We start from the raw sequence: 18,547 nt of genomic DNA on the forward strand, positions 1-18,547 counted from the left end.
TAATTCCAGACTTGTAATTGGAATTCCACTAAGGATACCAACATGAATGATTAGTAAAGAAATATGTTTAATAATTACAAAATATATTAATTAATTACTAGAGGTATGCGTAGAAGATATGAGATGAATTTCAAAAAGTATTACTAAAAAAATCTTGATGTGATTTCTATTTTTGTAGTATCCTTGAAATGCTTACCACAAGAATCAGGTCTGTAATTCCTAGAGAAATTTAAGTACCTGTATAATATTTCTGAAGATTCAAAAAATCATTCAAGTAGGCAGTTTATTGAGAATCTTTGAACAATTCATGAAATTTTTCAATTTATTTCAAAGGCGGGAAAATTTGATAAATTTTTGGAGGAATCCTTAAAAGAAGCCTTGGAGAAGTCACTGTAGAAACACTTGGAATAATTCTTGGAGAAATCTCCACAAAAATTCCGTGATTCCTGGGAGAACTACCATATCTTTATGAAAATCATCAAGACCACCAGCTGCCCATAACTCCATATTAGTCACATTCGACATTTTTGACAATTTCGAGTTAATACCGTGGAAAGTCATCAAATGATATATACTTTCGATCAACTTACTAAAATTTATGATTTTTTTCTAGAAAATTCGAAAAAAATACCAAGTTGTTTTGTCACATTGGCAATTGTAACCGTATGAGCTGTACAAATTTTTAGCCTCATATAAGCATTTTTGAGTTCCTGGTAATTTGAGGATATTTTAGTTTCTTCCCATACACACTTGGTGTTCCATTTACTCAATGCCTACTTTTGTCGAATGTTACAAATATGCTGTTATGGGCAGAGTAGGCATTGAGTAAATGGAATACCATGTGTGCATTTTACGGCAGTATGGGAGGAAACAAAAAATTCTAAAATTGCCAGGAACTCAAAAGTGCTTATTTGAGACTGATATTTTGTACAACTCATATCGCATACTAGGTGAATAGTCAGAAAATAATTCTGATAGAAATTTCATTGCTGCATTCATTACGAGGCTCATTTATAATCTCAAAGTGACTGTTATGCGGTTATAATTACCAATGTGACAAAACAATTTGGCATTTTTTTCGAATTTTCTAGAACAATCTCACAGATTTCAGTAAGTTGATCGAAAGTATTTATCATTTGATGACTCTCCATTGTATTAACTCCAATTTGTCAAAAATGTCGAATGTGACTGTTATGCAATTATGGGCAGACCAGGCAAGCAAGTAATTTAGCAGAATGGAATGGTACAAGTCGTCAACTGGACACGTTACCCAGCCGAGAAATTTAACTAAGCCTTGTTTCAGACTCCATTTTGCCCACTATGCAAGAGTGAGAAGGGTAGATGTCTTTTGCAGTCAGGCCCGGATTTGGAGGGGTGCTCCGATGAAGGGGGCCCCCGAGGAATCAAAATTAAGAAAAAAAAACATTTTCAAATACATTCTCTTTAGACATTTGAACATATAATTCTAACGTTAAAGTCAACTTTCCAATGTTTGAGTTATTGTTTTTCTTTGCCTAATCTCACAGTATGGTTTGGTCAATTATTATTCTTCTATTTAATTCAAAGATTTTATCTGGTTCCTATCAGAACTTTTAAAGTTAAACATAAATTCTATCAGAAACTTGATGCGTAAGAGAAATTATTTTGTGACGTTGTAGTCATTATTTTTATATATTTTTCAGTACTGCCAAGTCCCTAGCCAAGTCTAGGGAACTGTATAACAGCTTCTAACGAACCGATTAACATGAAAATTGAACTACATCTCATAAATAACTTGTATTTTGATATATGCGTAATTTATCAAATTCTATTCAAGATTTTGTAAGCTATTTAAAATACTATTTCGAGAAAAATAACAACATTTTCAAACAGGAATATTTTTGAAATGTCAGTATTTAGAAGAAGGCATGTTTTCTGTTTTCAAAATATCTAAGTAACAAAACTTTGACATTTTTGTCAATATGGGTGGAGTTTAAAAGCTTAGATACTTTTGCACAGAATTTGATGATTTATTTACAAATCTAAATTGAAGCTATTTTCAACATGCAGTTCAAATTTCTGGTCAATCAGCCTCGTGCACTTGATGTTTGCTAGTACTGTAAATCTTTTTTTTTTAGAGAATGCGGCAACTTGAGAAAAACTGGAAGCTTGTACTAAATAGAACCTAAAGGAGCTTTGGAGAAAACGAGAGCAATTTTTTACTCCATACCAATTATATAGAAGCCAAAAAACGAGCAAATCTCCTACGAATTATTATATTTTTCTATTCTGGACGCAAAAATCACCTCAAAACATTTTGGAAAGCTTAAAAACAGTCGATTTTTTTAATGGGTGTAGCTCACAACCAACAATGTCACTTACACTACTTTGAATTTGGGCCACTCACCGACCATCTCGTTCAAAACTCAAATTCAAATAAGTTTGTGGAATCCCAAAAAGTGTTGAAAAAAGGGGCCCCCTTTAAGAGATCTGACTCGGGCCTCCCAAAGCCCAAATCCGACACTGTTTGCAGTGTTAGTAATATTTCTGGTTCTTGTATAGCGGGCAAAGCGGAGTCCGATATGAGGCTAAATAAGTTCAATTTCTTGGCTGGGCAACGGGTTCAGTTTACGATTTGATACACTGTGTTACATTTCATACAAAAAATCGAAATTATTATGCCTACAGATATACATTCGATGTGGTCCAGTTATTCGACTAGTTACAGTGATCGGCGAAAAAAAATAATTATTTCGCCGTTCTTCCTACAAAACGGCCAAGTTTGGAAACTTGGATCTTGACTCCTTCTTCTTTCTGGCATTACGTCCCCACTGGCACAGAGCCGGCTGCTCAGCTTAGTGTTCTTATGAGCACTTCCACAGTTATTAACTGAGAGCTTACTGTGCCAATGACCATTTTTTGCATGTGTATATGCAGGTACGAAAATACTCTATGCCCTGGGTAATCGAGAAAATTTCCAACCCGAAAAGATCCTCGACCGGTGGGATTCGAACCCACGACCCTCAACTTGGTCTTGCTGAATAGCTGCGCGTTTACCGCTACGGCTATCTGGGCCCCCCATCTTGACTCCTAAAGCTCCGATTAATCTGAAATTTCTAGCGTGAAATGTATGTATTGTGACGTATATGAAAAAAATCGAAAATTCTTAGATTGCTCTTAGACTTCAGGCGATGTTTTGAGAAATCTTCGATGGGTTTTCAATAGATCTTTCGAGAAATTATAGTTTCGTAAAGAGATTCGAGATTTGAGAATTCTTTGTAAGAGGTTTAGTGAATCTTTGGTGAGTTTCTTGCAAGATTTTGGCCAGCATGCTTGCTTCTTGGTGCAAACTTTTCATCGGAGGAATTCGTAAAGTTATTCAAAGAAGGAACCGCCAGAATTTTTTTGTGACTTCCCTGAAGAAATTATTGGAGAAATTTGAAATGATACGTATAGCTGGAAAAATCCTCGAACAATTCCTAGAAATGCTAGTAGTAGACATTCTAGAAATCCTGAAAAGATTTTTGTGAAGTAATTTATGGTATAAACTATTGGTTTTCAAGGGAGTTTCTTCAGAATCCCCTCGAAAAAAAATTGATGTACCCTTAAAAAAATGTTGTTAAATTCATGAAAAGTTTTGAAAAAAAAAATGAAATCCATGAAATAATTTTAAAAGCAATATTTTGAAAATTCCTCGGTGAAATCGTTGATCATATTCTAGTGATTTGTGATGATTTCTTCTTTCAGGGTCTAGAAATCTATTCACTCGTCATTTTTGATTCAAAAACTACTCTTTGTTTACAAGTTTGGGAATTACTTGTAAAGAGATTTGTTGAAAAATTGCGGCTTAAATTGAATTCGAAAATAATACTTAATTTCTGTCGGAACATTCAAGCACTTACCGTAAAGCTTCTGAAACTTTTTGACAAAATTTCTGAATATACACATATTTGAAAAGCTTGAGTGATTTTTGTAGGATTTACTACAAAAAATTTTGTTAATTTTTCTTCATCTTTTCTGATGGACAATGATTAGCGTTAAAACAGATGGAATGTTTGCTAAAGATGTTTGCTCGTCTTGCTAGTGATATTAATTATTTTATTTTTTTCTTTTAAAAATGAAGTTTAGTGTTAAAGTTGAATTAGTGGTTTTCTTAAAGATATTTGTTTTTAACATCTTGGAAAATATTTTTCATGAACATGAAGTTTCATGATACTATGGCGAACAGATTGGTGTAGAAATCATTTTTTTCCTTACTTGCAGGAATCTTAAACAAACTTTTGAGGAGGGACGTATTTTAATTATTGTGGTAGAACTGTAGAAGTTGATTGGGAAAATATTGACGGTAAGAACATCGCCAATGATGTCTTATGGTAAAATTCGTAACTAGTACAAACTGACTTACTAAATTTATATTTTATTTTTGCATTATTTTCAATTTTTTTTGAGTAATTCCTGATGGATTTTAAGAAATCAGCAGCCGTACGTATAGGAATTATGCAATTTTTAAAACTCCTACAATTAAACTTTTTTCTTTAGTTTCTGTTGCTGTTGCTTTTTGGAGCAATATTTTTTTTTGTTAGAAGTCATGCCAAGGTTGAGGTCCGGGAACATATTCCGGATTTAATATGTGCATTAAATGTAGGGATAACATTACTGATTGTCCTGTAGGAGGAATTCACTTTGAAAATATGAACAAATTCCAAAATATGATATGACTAAATTACAAGAGATTGAAAGCAACATTTCTGACGCCACCCGTTGATGTTCATTAAGAAATGTGATTATACTATAAAATACTGATTATACTAATTCATCAAGGAATATCGAAGGGTGACTTCAAAATATTTGCTACAAATCTGTCGGAAATTAGTTAAATAGTTATTAGATTCTTTGAAGATTTTTTTAAGAACTAGTCTCGGCAGATGTTGTTGGTGGTGGTTGGTCCCTAGTGATAAATCCTACCTCCGTTCTGGTCACGATCTTCAGATTATCGTGATTCGTCAACATTCTTATTGATAAAGTGGGGGGACTGGCTTGAAATGGAGTTTGAAAGAAAAGAATGTCAGAACAGGTATCCACCGGCGACGCCAAACGGACCAACGTAATGTGGTGTAATCTGGGATTTGTGGATTGAATACTGATATTTTTGCCAAGCATCAATATGGGTGACTTCCGAGGATAGCGAAACGTAAGAGGGGTTATGACAAGGTTGTGGGTAAATCCATCACATTGGGGTTGTGACTCTGTGTCTTGTAAGGAATAGGGTCTGCTTGGTATTGTAGTATGCAATAGAGTTCGGAATTGATAGACAGACTTTGAGGAAAGAAGTGGCAGCAGCACCTTGGATCTTCGAGGGCGCAGGTCTGGAGAGTTGGGCAGCTGTTAATGCTGGGTTACATTACGTAGAAAGTGGAATCTGTTTTGTCTCGCATAAATTATGGGAAGTATTTGAAAATGGTTTCTTGTTCAGAATGTGTAACGCAAGAAAGAATCTTTAGCTCTGCGTTATATTAGGAGGTTATTATAGTGCAGGGTCGAAGAGAGGATGAATATTTGATTACTTAAACTTTACGCTGCAAGATATTCGTAGTCGTTTTTCGTTTTTTTCTGATCTGCCCATAACTGCATATTTGTAACATTCGACAAAAGTAGGCATTGAGTAAATGGAATACCAAGTTTGCATTTTATTGCATTATGGGAGGAAACTAAAATTTCAAAAAATCACTAAGAATTTAATAGCGCCTTTTTTAAGCTGAAATTTTGTACAACTCGTATCGCATATTGGATGAATGGTCAGAAAATAATTCTGATAGAAATTTCGTTGCTACTGCATTATGAGGCTGATGTATAATCTCAATGTGACTGTTATGCGGTTACAATTGCCAATGTGACAAATCAACTTGGTATTTTTTCGAATTTTCTAGAACAATCTCACAGATTTCAGTAAGTTGATCGAATGTATTTGTCATTTGATGACTCTCCCCGGTATTAACTCAAAATTGTCAAAAATGTCTAATGTGACAAATATGCAGTTATGGGCAGTGATGTACAGGTATAAACAGGTATATTTAGCCTAAATAACCTAAATAATGAACAATCATACGCGTAGAGCCTACGGGTCATGAAGTTAGGATTGAAATCAAAGTAATATTGCGCATTTCTTTCACACCACAGGATTATCGCAGAAGTTTTTACATGTGCGGAGGTGCCGGTAGAGGCAGTGTTGCCACATTTTTTTCGATTCTCATCTGTGTTTTTAGGCGAAAAAATCTTTTTTATCTTAAGTCAACCTCCAAAAATCTTGGTAAAAATCTGTGTTGCGCTAAAATCAAAATAAACCCTTTTTAGATCGAAAAGAACCTTTGCAAACGTATTATGACTATTCTTGGCATATCAACAATTTTTAATTTGAACTTATTCTACTAAAAATAAATTAAAAGTGCATAATTCATTCTAAAACTATAATGCACTTAAGTATTTCAGTAAAAAAAAACTTTTCTGCTTCATATTTTCCAAAAACCGTGTGCTAAACAGCTGTAATATTCTAAAATCTTTTTTTTTTTGTCTCAAAAATCTGTGATCTGTGATCACAGATATCTGTAGGCAAGAACAGGAAAAAATCTGTGTAAGTAGAGATAAATCTGTGTATGTGGCATCACTGGGTAGAGGTGCGCGATTGCGCCGAGTCGGGTCGGTGTTTTCAGCGGACTCATATTTCGCAAATCGAAGAATGAGTGCTCTGAGGGCATCAACATGATTCGATGCGGTCCCACACTTTTATTTGTGCTTTTGCACTTGTCTTATTAAATAGGAATACTTTGTGTTAGGGAAAGTGTAGGAGAATAAATTATGAATTATTAGAATTTTCTGATAGAGGCAGAGTTCAAATGTTACTTAGGTATTTGAAAGCAAATGAGAATTACATTAAATAATAGATAAACACTAATGCTCATATTTTTATATTTTATATTTTTCATTTCATCGCGGTCCTCATTGCCCGAGCGGAGTCGACAAAACTCGAGGTGGATAGAATCTACGGAACTACGATACGGAAAAGAAACAGATGAGAAACTATCGATACATTTATTCAACTATAAAAACCACGTTTTAACGTAATAACTTTATTCTTTCTTCTCGTTTCAGCAATCCAACAGCCAAACCATTTCTACTATCTTTTCATTTCCTCTTCGTTACATTTATAGTCCCTCTGGTACTGAATCGAATGGCGCATTCCGCTTTTATTAGCGCTGTCTTTGCTGTACGTTGAGCATGGTGTCGGAGGTGGTGTGCTCTGTAGAACATCTGATGTGCTACACGGCACGCCACTTCCGGCATTTTGTTTGGCGTGCGGGATGGGCAGTGCTGGTGATGAGGTGGAGGGCGCTATTCGGTTTAGTGGCAGAGTGACTATATCTATTTAATGTATCTGAAACTTGTGGGACCGCTTTAATTCCGGCGCCTGCTTGTGGAAGAACCCGGTGTGCTAAACGGTATAGGACATGTTAACGGGGGAGGCTTGGTAGGTCCTCACCCAGCCCGTGTCTAGATTGGCGGATAATTGTCTGCCAGGGTGTGGATTGAGCAATTACAATTAACTAGTCTCGGCAGATGTTGTTTTGCGAAGCAGTAGGCTGTGAAGTAGCCCATATAAAATCCCCTGTCAAAATGTTAGAGTTGCGTTTCCCTTTTTTTTTAATTTTTTTCGTTAGATTTTCATCAATAATTAAACTCACGGACACGTCACATCCCTAGTTGCATGCAACAAAGAAAGAACAGTGAAAATCCATTCTCCAGTTCTCAAGCCATTTCGTGACATACAAAAACCATTTAATTTTAATTATATAGATAGATTTATTAACATGATAAAATTTATAAATATTAGAGTTTCACCAATGAGTTTATTCATGCGGAATTACTTGGAAAAATTGAAGCAAAATTTATGAAAGAATTAATTAAAAAATCTTTAAATTTCTGCTATCCATCTAAAGCAAAACTTAGCCAGGTTGAAATTTCTTGAAAAGATCTGTTATGAATTAAGCCTCATTTTTCGCCAAAAAAATTCCGTTTTCTATTTTTTTAAGAATTTCCTAATTTTAAATAATAAATATTATTTGTGATGGCTATATCGGTCATGCTGAAAGGGCATAGGAGTCTATAGAAGATATTTTTTTTTACGAATGATGAAATGAATAAGTGGATAGGCGTCGCAAGGGAGCGACAAGATTGAAAATAATTAGGTGGTGAAAATTGAGCAAGCCATGGGGGAACCAGTAGAGCATCGAAGCGTCCTGTATAGGGTTCCTAGTACCAAGCCCTTTTGACGAGTACCGGTTCTACGGTACTGTAACTCTCAGCACCGGTAGTACCGGTAAAATACCGGTGCTGGAAGATTTTTTTTGCAATAAGTGTGAAGCATACAGTATTTGCCAAAAAATTGCAACTTTTTCGAATTCGTCAATAAACACAAGTTTGCTGATGCTATCACACTGAAAAAAAGGTCTCAAAATAATAATGAGTTGACCGTTCTAATTTTATACAATATGTATTGAAATTCATGTTTTTTCTGACTGGATGGATCTTATGTATTCAAATATGTCTGAGAAAATACTCACAAAAAATGCAAAGCGTATTAAAGATCAATGTTCAACTGCCATTCGATTGCGTATTGTTATGACAAAACTTTCAAATACGGACAAAGCTCTTTCAGGGTCATTCGCAAGTTGCTTAAATTGCTGCCCATGCATCGTGAAATGTCAACAAATATTTCGCTTAGAATAAACGTATAATACACGAATTTATTCGAATAATTTCTCTTGATCTTTGTGCCATATAACTTAACAATTTAAATTCTACAATATTCTGAAACCATTGTTTATATTTGTGCCTAGTTTTCTTGCAAGCTTGATATCACCATCGAAAGCATTGTTTGTATTCGAAAAACGATAATCCGTTAATCCTGTTGGTAATCTTCTGATTCATTTTAGTTCCACAGCTTCACCCTTAGTCTTTTTAGAAAGAAAGAAAGAATTTATTAAAGAAATTTATTGAACCAAACGATTATTATATTTTTCATCAGTACCGAAAATACCGGTACTCAATGCTTTCCAGTACCGGTATTTCGTTACCAAAGAATTGTCGGTAGTACCGGTACTTTCGGTACCAGTACTCCCGGTACCAAAACCACCCTAGTCCTGCATTCTAGCTAGCTTTGCTACCAACACAGGCTGTCGCATGACCGACATAGCCTTAACAAATAATATGGAAGACAATCACAGTCGATACCTTCTCTACTTAAATGATAAATAATTTTAGTAATTTCACCAATCTTTTCAATTTATTTGAATTTATGCAGTGCTCAAGCATATAAAACAGCATTTTTTTCATAATGATTGCGCTTATCGCACACAACAATAAGCTGTTTTAAGGGTTTTTTTTCCCACTACTGTTGTTCAAAATAAAAAAATCTTAACTTAAATAAGAATCGTGTGAATTGATTCAGAAAATGTTTCTTCACTTACGTGAATTGTATTTTTTTTTACATTCATTATCATCCAAAAAAGAGGGCTAGCCTTCCTAACCCCCCTGTTCCTACGCCAATGCTGATAATTACGATTGATGAGTTGAGTTGAGATGAGTTCAACTTGATGACATTGTCTATGGCATCTTTATCTTAGGGAGCTGGTTGGTTTCCGACATAAATTTTCCTATATTGTCCTATACTGCTTGCACTCTAAGCGTCATTGAGGTGTTCATCGAAGTACTACAACCACCTTTCGCTCATCTCACGTTCGCCCGTTAAGATGCTCGCATGCTTATATCTGCCCGTTTCAACAAGATCAACTGCTGTTTCCATTTGCAGTCAATAGCGTACTTTTTTTTACACTACCCGTCATAAATACGGACTCACTAAAATAAGTATTGCAACACTCAGCTGAATATTGAATCACCCTGAAAATTTTAGCATCACCTCAAAACAGGTAAATTCACATTGCTATATCTCGAGATCCTTACGACTTGCAAAGAAGCGATCTTCAGCAAAGTTGTTCAGGGGATCAAGGACATCCGGAAGGCAAATAGTTTAGTTCGCGATTTTGCCACTAGGTGGCGGTAGAGAGCATGTAAAATTTTGCATTTTAAACAAGTTCTAGCATATGATTCACAAGGGATAGAAAGTTCGGGTCTTCGGCAAAGTTGTTCAGAAGGTCATAGACATCCGGAAGACAAATAGTTTGGTTCGCGATTTTGCCGCTAGGTGGCGGTAGTGAGCATGTAAAATTGAGCATTTCAAACTAGTTCTATCTTTTAATCCACAAGAGAAAAAAAGTTCGAGTCTTCCAGTTCAATCCAGATTTAATCGAAATTTTGCGTCTTCAGCAAAGTTGTTCAGAAAGTCAAGGGCATGAAGTGAATCTCACCTGAAACACTTGAATATGAATTGAATTGGACTTGAGTCACTGTGATATGGAGCTAATCAAATCTGAAACACTTGAATATAGAGTGAATGAGACATGAATGCCTTAAATTTACTTCAAAAATCAAACATCAATCATCCAAGTGAACTAATCAAACTTGAAACACGTAAATAAAGTGATTGAAGCATGAATCACTTGAAAATGAAGTGAATCAGCCCTAACCAGCATGAGCATGGAGTCATATCTGAAAAAGTGAAAAATGCACCTACATTCTAGATGAATCAAACCTTCTTCTTCTTTCTGGCGTTACGTCCCCACTGGGACAGAGCCTGCTTCTCAGCTTAGTGTTCTTATGAGCACTTCCACAGTTATTAACTGAGAGCTTACTATGCCATGACCATTTTTTTGCATGCGTATATCGTGTGGCAGGTACGAAGATACTCTATGCCCTGGGAAGTCGAGAAAATTTCCAACCCGAAAAGATCCTCGACCGAAGGGATTCGAACCCACGACCCTCAGCTTGCTCTTGCTGAATAGCTGCGCGTTTACCGATACGGCTATCTGGGCCCCAGATCAAACCTGAACAACTTGAATATAAAGTAATTCGTACTTGCTATAGGTGAATATGAAGTGATTCAGACCTGCAGCACTTGAATATAAAGCGAATCAAACCTGAATCACTTGAATATGGAGCGAGTCCGACATGAATCACTTGGATATGAAGCGAATCAAACATAAATCATTGTAATAATCCTAAATCTCTTTACTATGAAATAAATCAGACCTGGAACTCTTGTACATAAAGTAAATCAAACTTGAACCATTTGAAAATGAAGTGAATCAAGCATGAATCACTTGAAATCATTTGAACATTAAGTGAATCAAACCTGAAACAGTCGTATATGAGTGAATCAGGTAAGAATCACTTGGATATGGAGCGAACTGAATCACTTGAATATGAAATGAATCAATGCTGAATCACTAAATTATAAAGTGAATCTGATGTAAAACACTTGCGGGTATGGAGCGAACAAAACTTGAATCTTTTGAATCTATCCCTAGTCACTTGAACATGGAGTGAATTTGACATAATTTTTTTGGCTCCATATTCAAGTCAAACCTGAATTACTTGAATATAGAGCGAATCAAACTCGAAGGACATGAATATAGAGAGAATCAGACATTAATCACTTGGATATGAAGTCAATCAAACTTGAACCACTTGTATATGGAGAGATTCTGACTTGAATAATTTGAATATGATGAATATGAGTCCTGACTAAATTACTCGCACATGGAGTAAGTCATGCCATAATCACTAGAATATGAATCAGATCTGATACACTTGAATATAGAATTGATCAGACCTGAATCACTTTAATTTAATATGATTCCGTCCCTAATCACTTCAACTTTCAAATACCAAAGGCTTTCTGAACAGCATGGATCACAAGCTAGAACTAGTTTAAAATGCTCAATTTTAAATGCTCACTAGCGCCACCTAGCGGCAAAATAGCGAACCAAACTATTTGTCTTCCAGATGTCCATGACCTTCTGAACAACTTTGCTGAAGACCCGAACTTTCTATCTCATGTGAATCACAAGCTAGAACTAGTTTAAAATGCTCGATTTTACATGCTCACTACCGCCCAGACTGCTCACTACCGAACCAGACTGCTTGTCTTCCGGATGTTCTTGACCTTCTGAACAACTTTGCCGAAGACCCGAACTTTCTATCTCTTGTGGATCACAAGCTAGAACTAGTTTAAAATGCTCAATTTTACATGCTCACTACCGCCACCTAGCGGCAAAATCGCGAACTAAACTATTTGCCTTCCGGATGTCCTTGATCCCTTGAACAACTTTGCTGAAGATCGCTTCTTTGCAAGTCGTAAGGATCTCGAGATATAGCAATGTGAATTTACCTGTTTTGAGGTGATGCTAAACTTTTTGGGGGTGATTCAATATTCAGCTGAGTGTTGCAATACTTATTTTAGTGAGTCCGTATTTATAACGGGTAGTGTATGTGATTCACAATTCCTCACCAAAATGCCAAATAACACATTCCTCTAGTGTTCGCGCTCAATTCAGGCGTGTGCAGAAAGGGACGACTAATTCAACACTGCCAGGCAGCATGCAGGTTCTTCAGCTGACGCTAATCCAACAGCGCATCAAACTACGGAGAGAAGCATGCGCGAGAAATGAATTGTACTTATATTGTTTTGTATTTGTGTATCCGTACTATGCGCCTATATAAGGCGCACCAATTTATGTTGTAAGCTGTTGTTGCAACCGTCCAGTACCCCCCACCAAGCAGGAGCACTGCCTCTCGGTGGTGGGCAATAAATTAGTTAGCGTAAAAGTCGTTTGTTTGTTATTTCGTCTGCCCCTCCGGGACCATCTTAACCCTCTAATACCCAAGTTTTTATTTTCGATTTAAGTATTATTTTTCGTTATCTAAAATAGTTCTAAACACGTTTTGGGCATTTATTTATTTGTATTCGCAAATTTTCAAATTTTGTTTTTTTTTATTATTATATAGGCACTCCGTGCTCGTGGCCACTACTGTGCCGGACTCAGTTGATCTGTAGCTTCTTTATCGATACAGATCTATTTTCAACTTATCTATATTTACATCTAGTTTCACTCTCTCCTACTCTTTTACTCTAACACCGAGCAGGTAGGAGAGAGCTCTGCTATTAGTGAGCCTAGCTGCCTGCGAAGAGTGTCAGTTTGTCTCAGTCAACATCTGATACTGACGGAGGATGGATGTGCTCCCCCAAGCACGGTCCTCCGTGAGGCGTCTTCTGGTGGCTGGACGGTTTTTTTGTGTGGAGGGGCTGGGAATCGAACCCATGACCTTCCGCTTATGAAGCGAAAGCGTAACCTCAAGGCTACAGTCCCCCCTTAAATTTTGGTTTTTGATTTTTATAATTTTTATTTTTGAACATCCCTAGCTTTTTTCATTTTTTCTTGAAGCCTTTTCTAGTTGTTGATTTTTGGCAATAATAAAAATTTTAATTGTTACGGTATTTTGAAAAATATTAAATTTTTAATTTTTTTTCGGAGCGTATTTTATTTTCCGTGTAACTAACGGAAAAACAGGTTTGAAATGATTTTAATACCACCAGGCTCTTCGTTTGTGATAAGTTAATCGTAGAAAAATATAAAAGGTACGATTTTTTATATTACACGTTATATGAAGCCCAGGCATTTGTAGGTTATATAAGAATGCAATTTTTCAAACAATTTCTAAAAATACAAAAAAGTTTCAAAAGTCAAAAAAAAAAGTTCTTATATGCGTGTTATGAGTCAAGGTATAAGCCAAAAATAAAATCATTTTGATTTCCGAGCTACGAAAAAATACACAAAATTCCAAAGTGTACCCCGTCTCAGAGGCGTCGCGTGCTCAAATAAGCCACTTGTGCAACAACAAGAAAAATATATTTTATAATTGGGTAAATAACGCCTATGTAAACGGTAAACTGGTGATTAACTGGATTTTGCACGTTTCAGCCACAAAACATTCAGAAATAACAAAATGTATCAATGTGCGCGTATTTGCATATATTCTTGCATTTAGTAAAATAACTGCAGTGTGCATTATTACGATTTATTGGTACGTTTTACTTGATTTGCAAATGTTTTCATCTGCATATTAATCTCGTGTATCCGGCAGAAATATAGAAAAAAAAAACACAATTTTTTTTAAATAATTTTAAATAAGGGACCAACCTTAGGCATTACAACTAATATGTGAATATGTGCGTATTGTGCTCTGCAAAAAAAAAATCCACGGAATGCGATTAACAGAAAATGGTGGTATATCGTCGCAGTGATTCAGATTTAGATAATTACAAACATTCGCGTACTTGAAGAACGAAAAAAATCAAACCTACTTGAATGTTGACGTTGCGCGCATATCTGCGCGTTATCGCCGCCGCTGGATGTGGATTTAAAATGAGCAATACCGTCGTCTTTGGTCCATAAGGGTGACTTTGGGCCAAGATTTTTACAGCAAACTATAACCAGAATAATGAAAACGATGTGGCAAGCTTCAAGAATACGTTATAAATAGCCACTAGATGGCCATCGATTAGTTTTTTGCCTCCCGTGCAATTCAAGAGATGCATCAAAAAGGGCGGTCAAAGTCACCCCCTAGCACCAATGTCACCCCACACGGCGGTACTTGAATTGTATGAATGCTGCGTAAGAACACATCGCGAATGATTTGTACGCTGTCCGCTTCGGTGGCGAGCCGAAAATCCCGTTAGAAAGGTTAATCCTTCTTTAAAAACAACATGAATCCCACAATAAACTATAGAGAAAACAGATATGGAATCATCTATTATTAAAATATGGAAATTGGAACAGTCTACGGAGCAAAAATAAATCTCGCGGAACATTACTAAAGGACCTATGTACAAATGAGAGATTCTCTCCTCTCTCGTTCTCTTTCGATTATAACAGTGGAATACTAAAGATTTTGGGAAGTTTTTCACTATAGATCGAAAGTCAATTTCCTTGACTAGCGTTTCATACAAAAAACGCAACAGAAGAGGTTAATGTGACTCAGTTATTAATGAAAGAGAAAGTAAACAAAGAGAGCCTCTCAATGTTAGATAGGTCCTTTAGTAATGTTCCGCGAGAAATGCGCTAATTCCATTGATAATACATTCTTCCTGAGCTTTTATCATCTTCTTCAGCTTGTTCAAATCGGCTGGTTGAACCTGTCGAGAGAAACCGATTTCGTATTGCATGAAAGTTAGCACCGTAAAGCATGCAATTTGCACTCTAAGAACACTCTATTTCCATATTGACTGCGCTAACTTCACCAAAGACCAGAAATGATTAGTTTAATAACTACAGTAAACAGTAAACAGTTGAACAGTAAAACCTGTTCAACTTCTTTCGTTGAACGGGTTGTTTCCACACATGAATGCTTTTGAGCGTGTACAGATTACTAAGCTATGAATGTATGTGGGACCTTAGTTATATGGGATTTGGTTCAACAGCAGCAGTTGAACAGGCACAGTAGTTTCTCTTCAACTTTTGCGCTGCTGTCTTTGGTGAAATACCACGCTTGTGCTGTGGATGTCAAGCGAGCTTTTTGCATGGTGCGTGAACTCAGCACACTACGCGATCGTTCTTGGTGCCTTGGGACAATTGTTATGCTACTTTCTATGTAGTACGTATGAACCCACACTCATGCTATTTTAAAATTTGTTGAATTTGATTTACTTTTTTAAATTAGTTGTACGATTTTGATTCAAATGGTCTACCTGTTCAATGAACAGGTTGAACAGGCTGACCAGACGCCTCTGCCCCGTCTAAAGGCGGGGTTGGGTATTAGAGGGTTAAAACACAACGTAGCGCCTGGTCAACCCTGGACGAAACATCTACATTTGCATACAATATGCATGATATTTTGCACTTTTTTGAAATGATTCATTTAACAGCTAACAATTGATTTTTTTATATCAGAAATAGAAATCAAGCCCATAGAAAGACTTAGTTTCGTAATTTATACTCACCGATTTTTCTTTTCACTGCCACCTCGGAGAGCTCCGGTGCACTCATGCTTTTCTCGCCGTTTAGTGTCTTGCGACAAACCGATACCACAGCCAGTTGATTGAAGATATCGCAAAGGTCAGGTCTCGTCAATATGCTAAAATATCGAAAGGAAATGAAAATTTGCGATTTCATTTTTGAGATTATCCAGAAGAACTTCTCACCTGAATGATCTATACAGGGAAACGAAACTTAGAAAGTCTAATTGAGTATCGTGGGTAACCGAACCGATTCGCAGGTTTCTCATGTTCTGCCACAGCTGATCGTGCGAACCGTTCCGATCTTTTCGACGTTCATTTGCGCGAATTTTTTCCATCTCACTAATATTTTGATCTATGGTAGGGTTACTGTGACTGTTAACATTGCTTTGAATGAGTAGGTTGGCCATCGAGCGTTTCTTGCGGATCTTAGTGTTGGAATCCTTCTTGTTCGAAGCAGAGATGCTCGCCGACACCAGCTCAGTAGTGGTATCGTTGATATGCGTCCCCGACAAGCATCTTATGGAAGACAAGTATAGTTGGCCTCCGAAGGCTTTCAATGCGTCAGCTACCGTAGGTTCATTGCAAGCGCTCTCCTCGAAGTACATCTGTATGTACAGTTGCTTCAGCCAAAGCATAGACCGATCTATCAAACATTGCTGCCTTCGGAACCCCCGTAACATCCAGTGGAGTCCAACGTACCATGTTCTACACAGCATCGGTGGGCATAATATGCAAAGAATTCGGTTTTCACTAGCCGAGTTTCCGTATAACAGTGAAACGCAGCATTCCACATGGGTTAGTCCGAATCGTTTACCGGCGGCCAAAATGTCCGGATCATACTCGTGATTCCTGGAGCCCATCGATATATCCTTAACGGTGCCGAGGTCCAGGATTCCCTCCTCCAAATTTTGACACTGAATCTCCATATCACCTAGATTTGAGGCACACCGCGAGTTAAACCTCCAAGCAACACTCTCCTCCGGGTTTTGATTGAAGTGGCAGTCTGCAAGAAGAAGAGAAGTATATCATCAGATAACCTCTCAATTGTTTTCAAATAAACTACTTACCATGCTGCGATTTGATCCTTCGCCATGCCGTTCGTTGCCAAGAAATGTGGGAACAGGACCGTTCTAATCTTAAGTACACGTAAGTGGATCTTTCCGCAGGTATGTCTGGCTCCCAAAGGATAGCCGTTGAACCGTGGTGAAGTATCTGTGTGGCAGAGAGCAAAAGATATCATCCGGCGGACGTGTGTTAGACCAAAATTAGTCAAAGTGAAATGGAAGGGAAAATCCTTTTTGGTAATTCGATTCATCTCGGCACTGCGTGATGGCACAGCACAGTTGATTTAGGAGAACAGGCAAGACACATAATTCGACGTCGGAGAGGGATCGTCATGTGGCAAATCGATTTATATAGGTCATCGTCATTTACTGTGGTTGGGTACATATAGGATACTGTAAAACGGGATAACTTTGATAGTTGCTTTAGCAGAAAATCAGATTTTTTCTGTGTTCTCTCTCAAACATTTTAATTTTGTAATTTCAAAGCAAGTATTGGTATTCAATGTTTCAGTTGCAGTTGGAAGATTCCGTATCGATACATTTTGATTAGACCTATAATTTCTCAAATAAATGAAAATCATTTTTTGGTTTTGGGCCACTTTGTTTAGTAAGTTATGTGTTCTGCACTATTGAAGTTCTCCACGTTATCAAAGATACCCCGTTGTACGGTATATGTATAAGCCAAACGTTTCGATATTGATATTGATGACGTGCGAATTCTCTTGAGGTTTACCCAGCGATTGATTCGTAGTGCGTAGGTGGAGCTGCTGTGCAGAACTTTTGATGCTTCAAGTTGGCAGGATTAAAGCCACCGTTTTCCAATCGAGTAGACATTATTCGAGGGTAAATCTTCTCAATTTAATTGACTTTTTGTGATCGAAATGGCAAGTGCGATACACCCACCGATCGAATTCAAAAGAAAGTTTAATGGAGTAGAATCTATAGCCGTCTTCATCCACTTCAGAGAACACTTAAGTATACCACCCTATTGAGGAGCTCTCGATACGTGGAAAAGACATCCGCCTGATGGAAGCGAGGAATGGCTTGTGACATCAGTTGCGGTTCGTAATGATGGGCACTTAATGAAGTAGATTGGTCAGAATATTGATGTTTCAATTGAGTTGAGGGTTCGACTTGATGAGGGAAGATGGGGAGTTGTTGACCGAGAATTCTTTTCGGTTGTAGCATGCATATCCTTTTTCTTCTTCTTGGCATTATGTCCTCACTGGGACAGAGCCTGCTTCTCAGCTTAGTGTTCAATAAGCACATCCACAGTTATTCATTGAGAGCTTCCTTTGCCAGAGTTGCCATTTTCGCTTTCGTATATTGTGTGGCAAGTACGATGATATTCTATACCCAGGGAAATCAAGGTATTATCAATTACGAAAAAAAACCTGGATCGAACCCAGACACCTTCAGCATGGTTTTGGTTTGTAGCCTTGACTCTAGCCACTCAGCTAAGGAAGGCCACATATCAATAGATTGTATTAAATTTCATTATCTTAATTAACACATTCCTTCGTATTTAATGTTTTTT

At 37.0% G+C, this 18,547-nt stretch overlaps 1 protein-coding gene across 4 annotated transcripts in view; it reads right to left on the reverse strand.

Moving 5' to 3' along the window:
- LOC5570306 (1-phosphatidylinositol 4,5-bisphosphate phosphodiesterase epsilon-1) overlaps positions 1–18,547 on the reverse strand; it is a 145,793-nt gene that overhangs the window by 16,390 nt on the left and 110,856 nt on the right. For all 4 annotated transcript variants that reach the window (XM_021854288.1, XM_021854286.1, XM_021854285.1 and 1 more), the window contains 3 exons: positions 17,014–17,158; positions 16,130–16,949; positions 15,929–16,062 (listed from right to left, as the gene is read on the reverse strand). In XM_021854288.1, coding sequence (XP_021709980.1) covers positions 15,929–16,062; positions 16,130–16,949; positions 17,014–17,158 — 1,099 coding nt within the window. The remainder of the gene's footprint in view (positions 1–15,928; positions 16,063–16,129; positions 16,950–17,013; positions 17,159–18,547) is intronic.

Source organism: Aedes aegypti, chromosome 3 (genome assembly GCF_002204515.2).
Source record: "Aedes aegypti strain LVP_AGWG chromosome 3, AaegL5.0 Primary Assembly, whole genome shotgun sequence".
Lineage (NCBI taxonomy): Eukaryota > Metazoa > Arthropoda > Insecta > Diptera > Culicidae > Aedes > Aedes aegypti.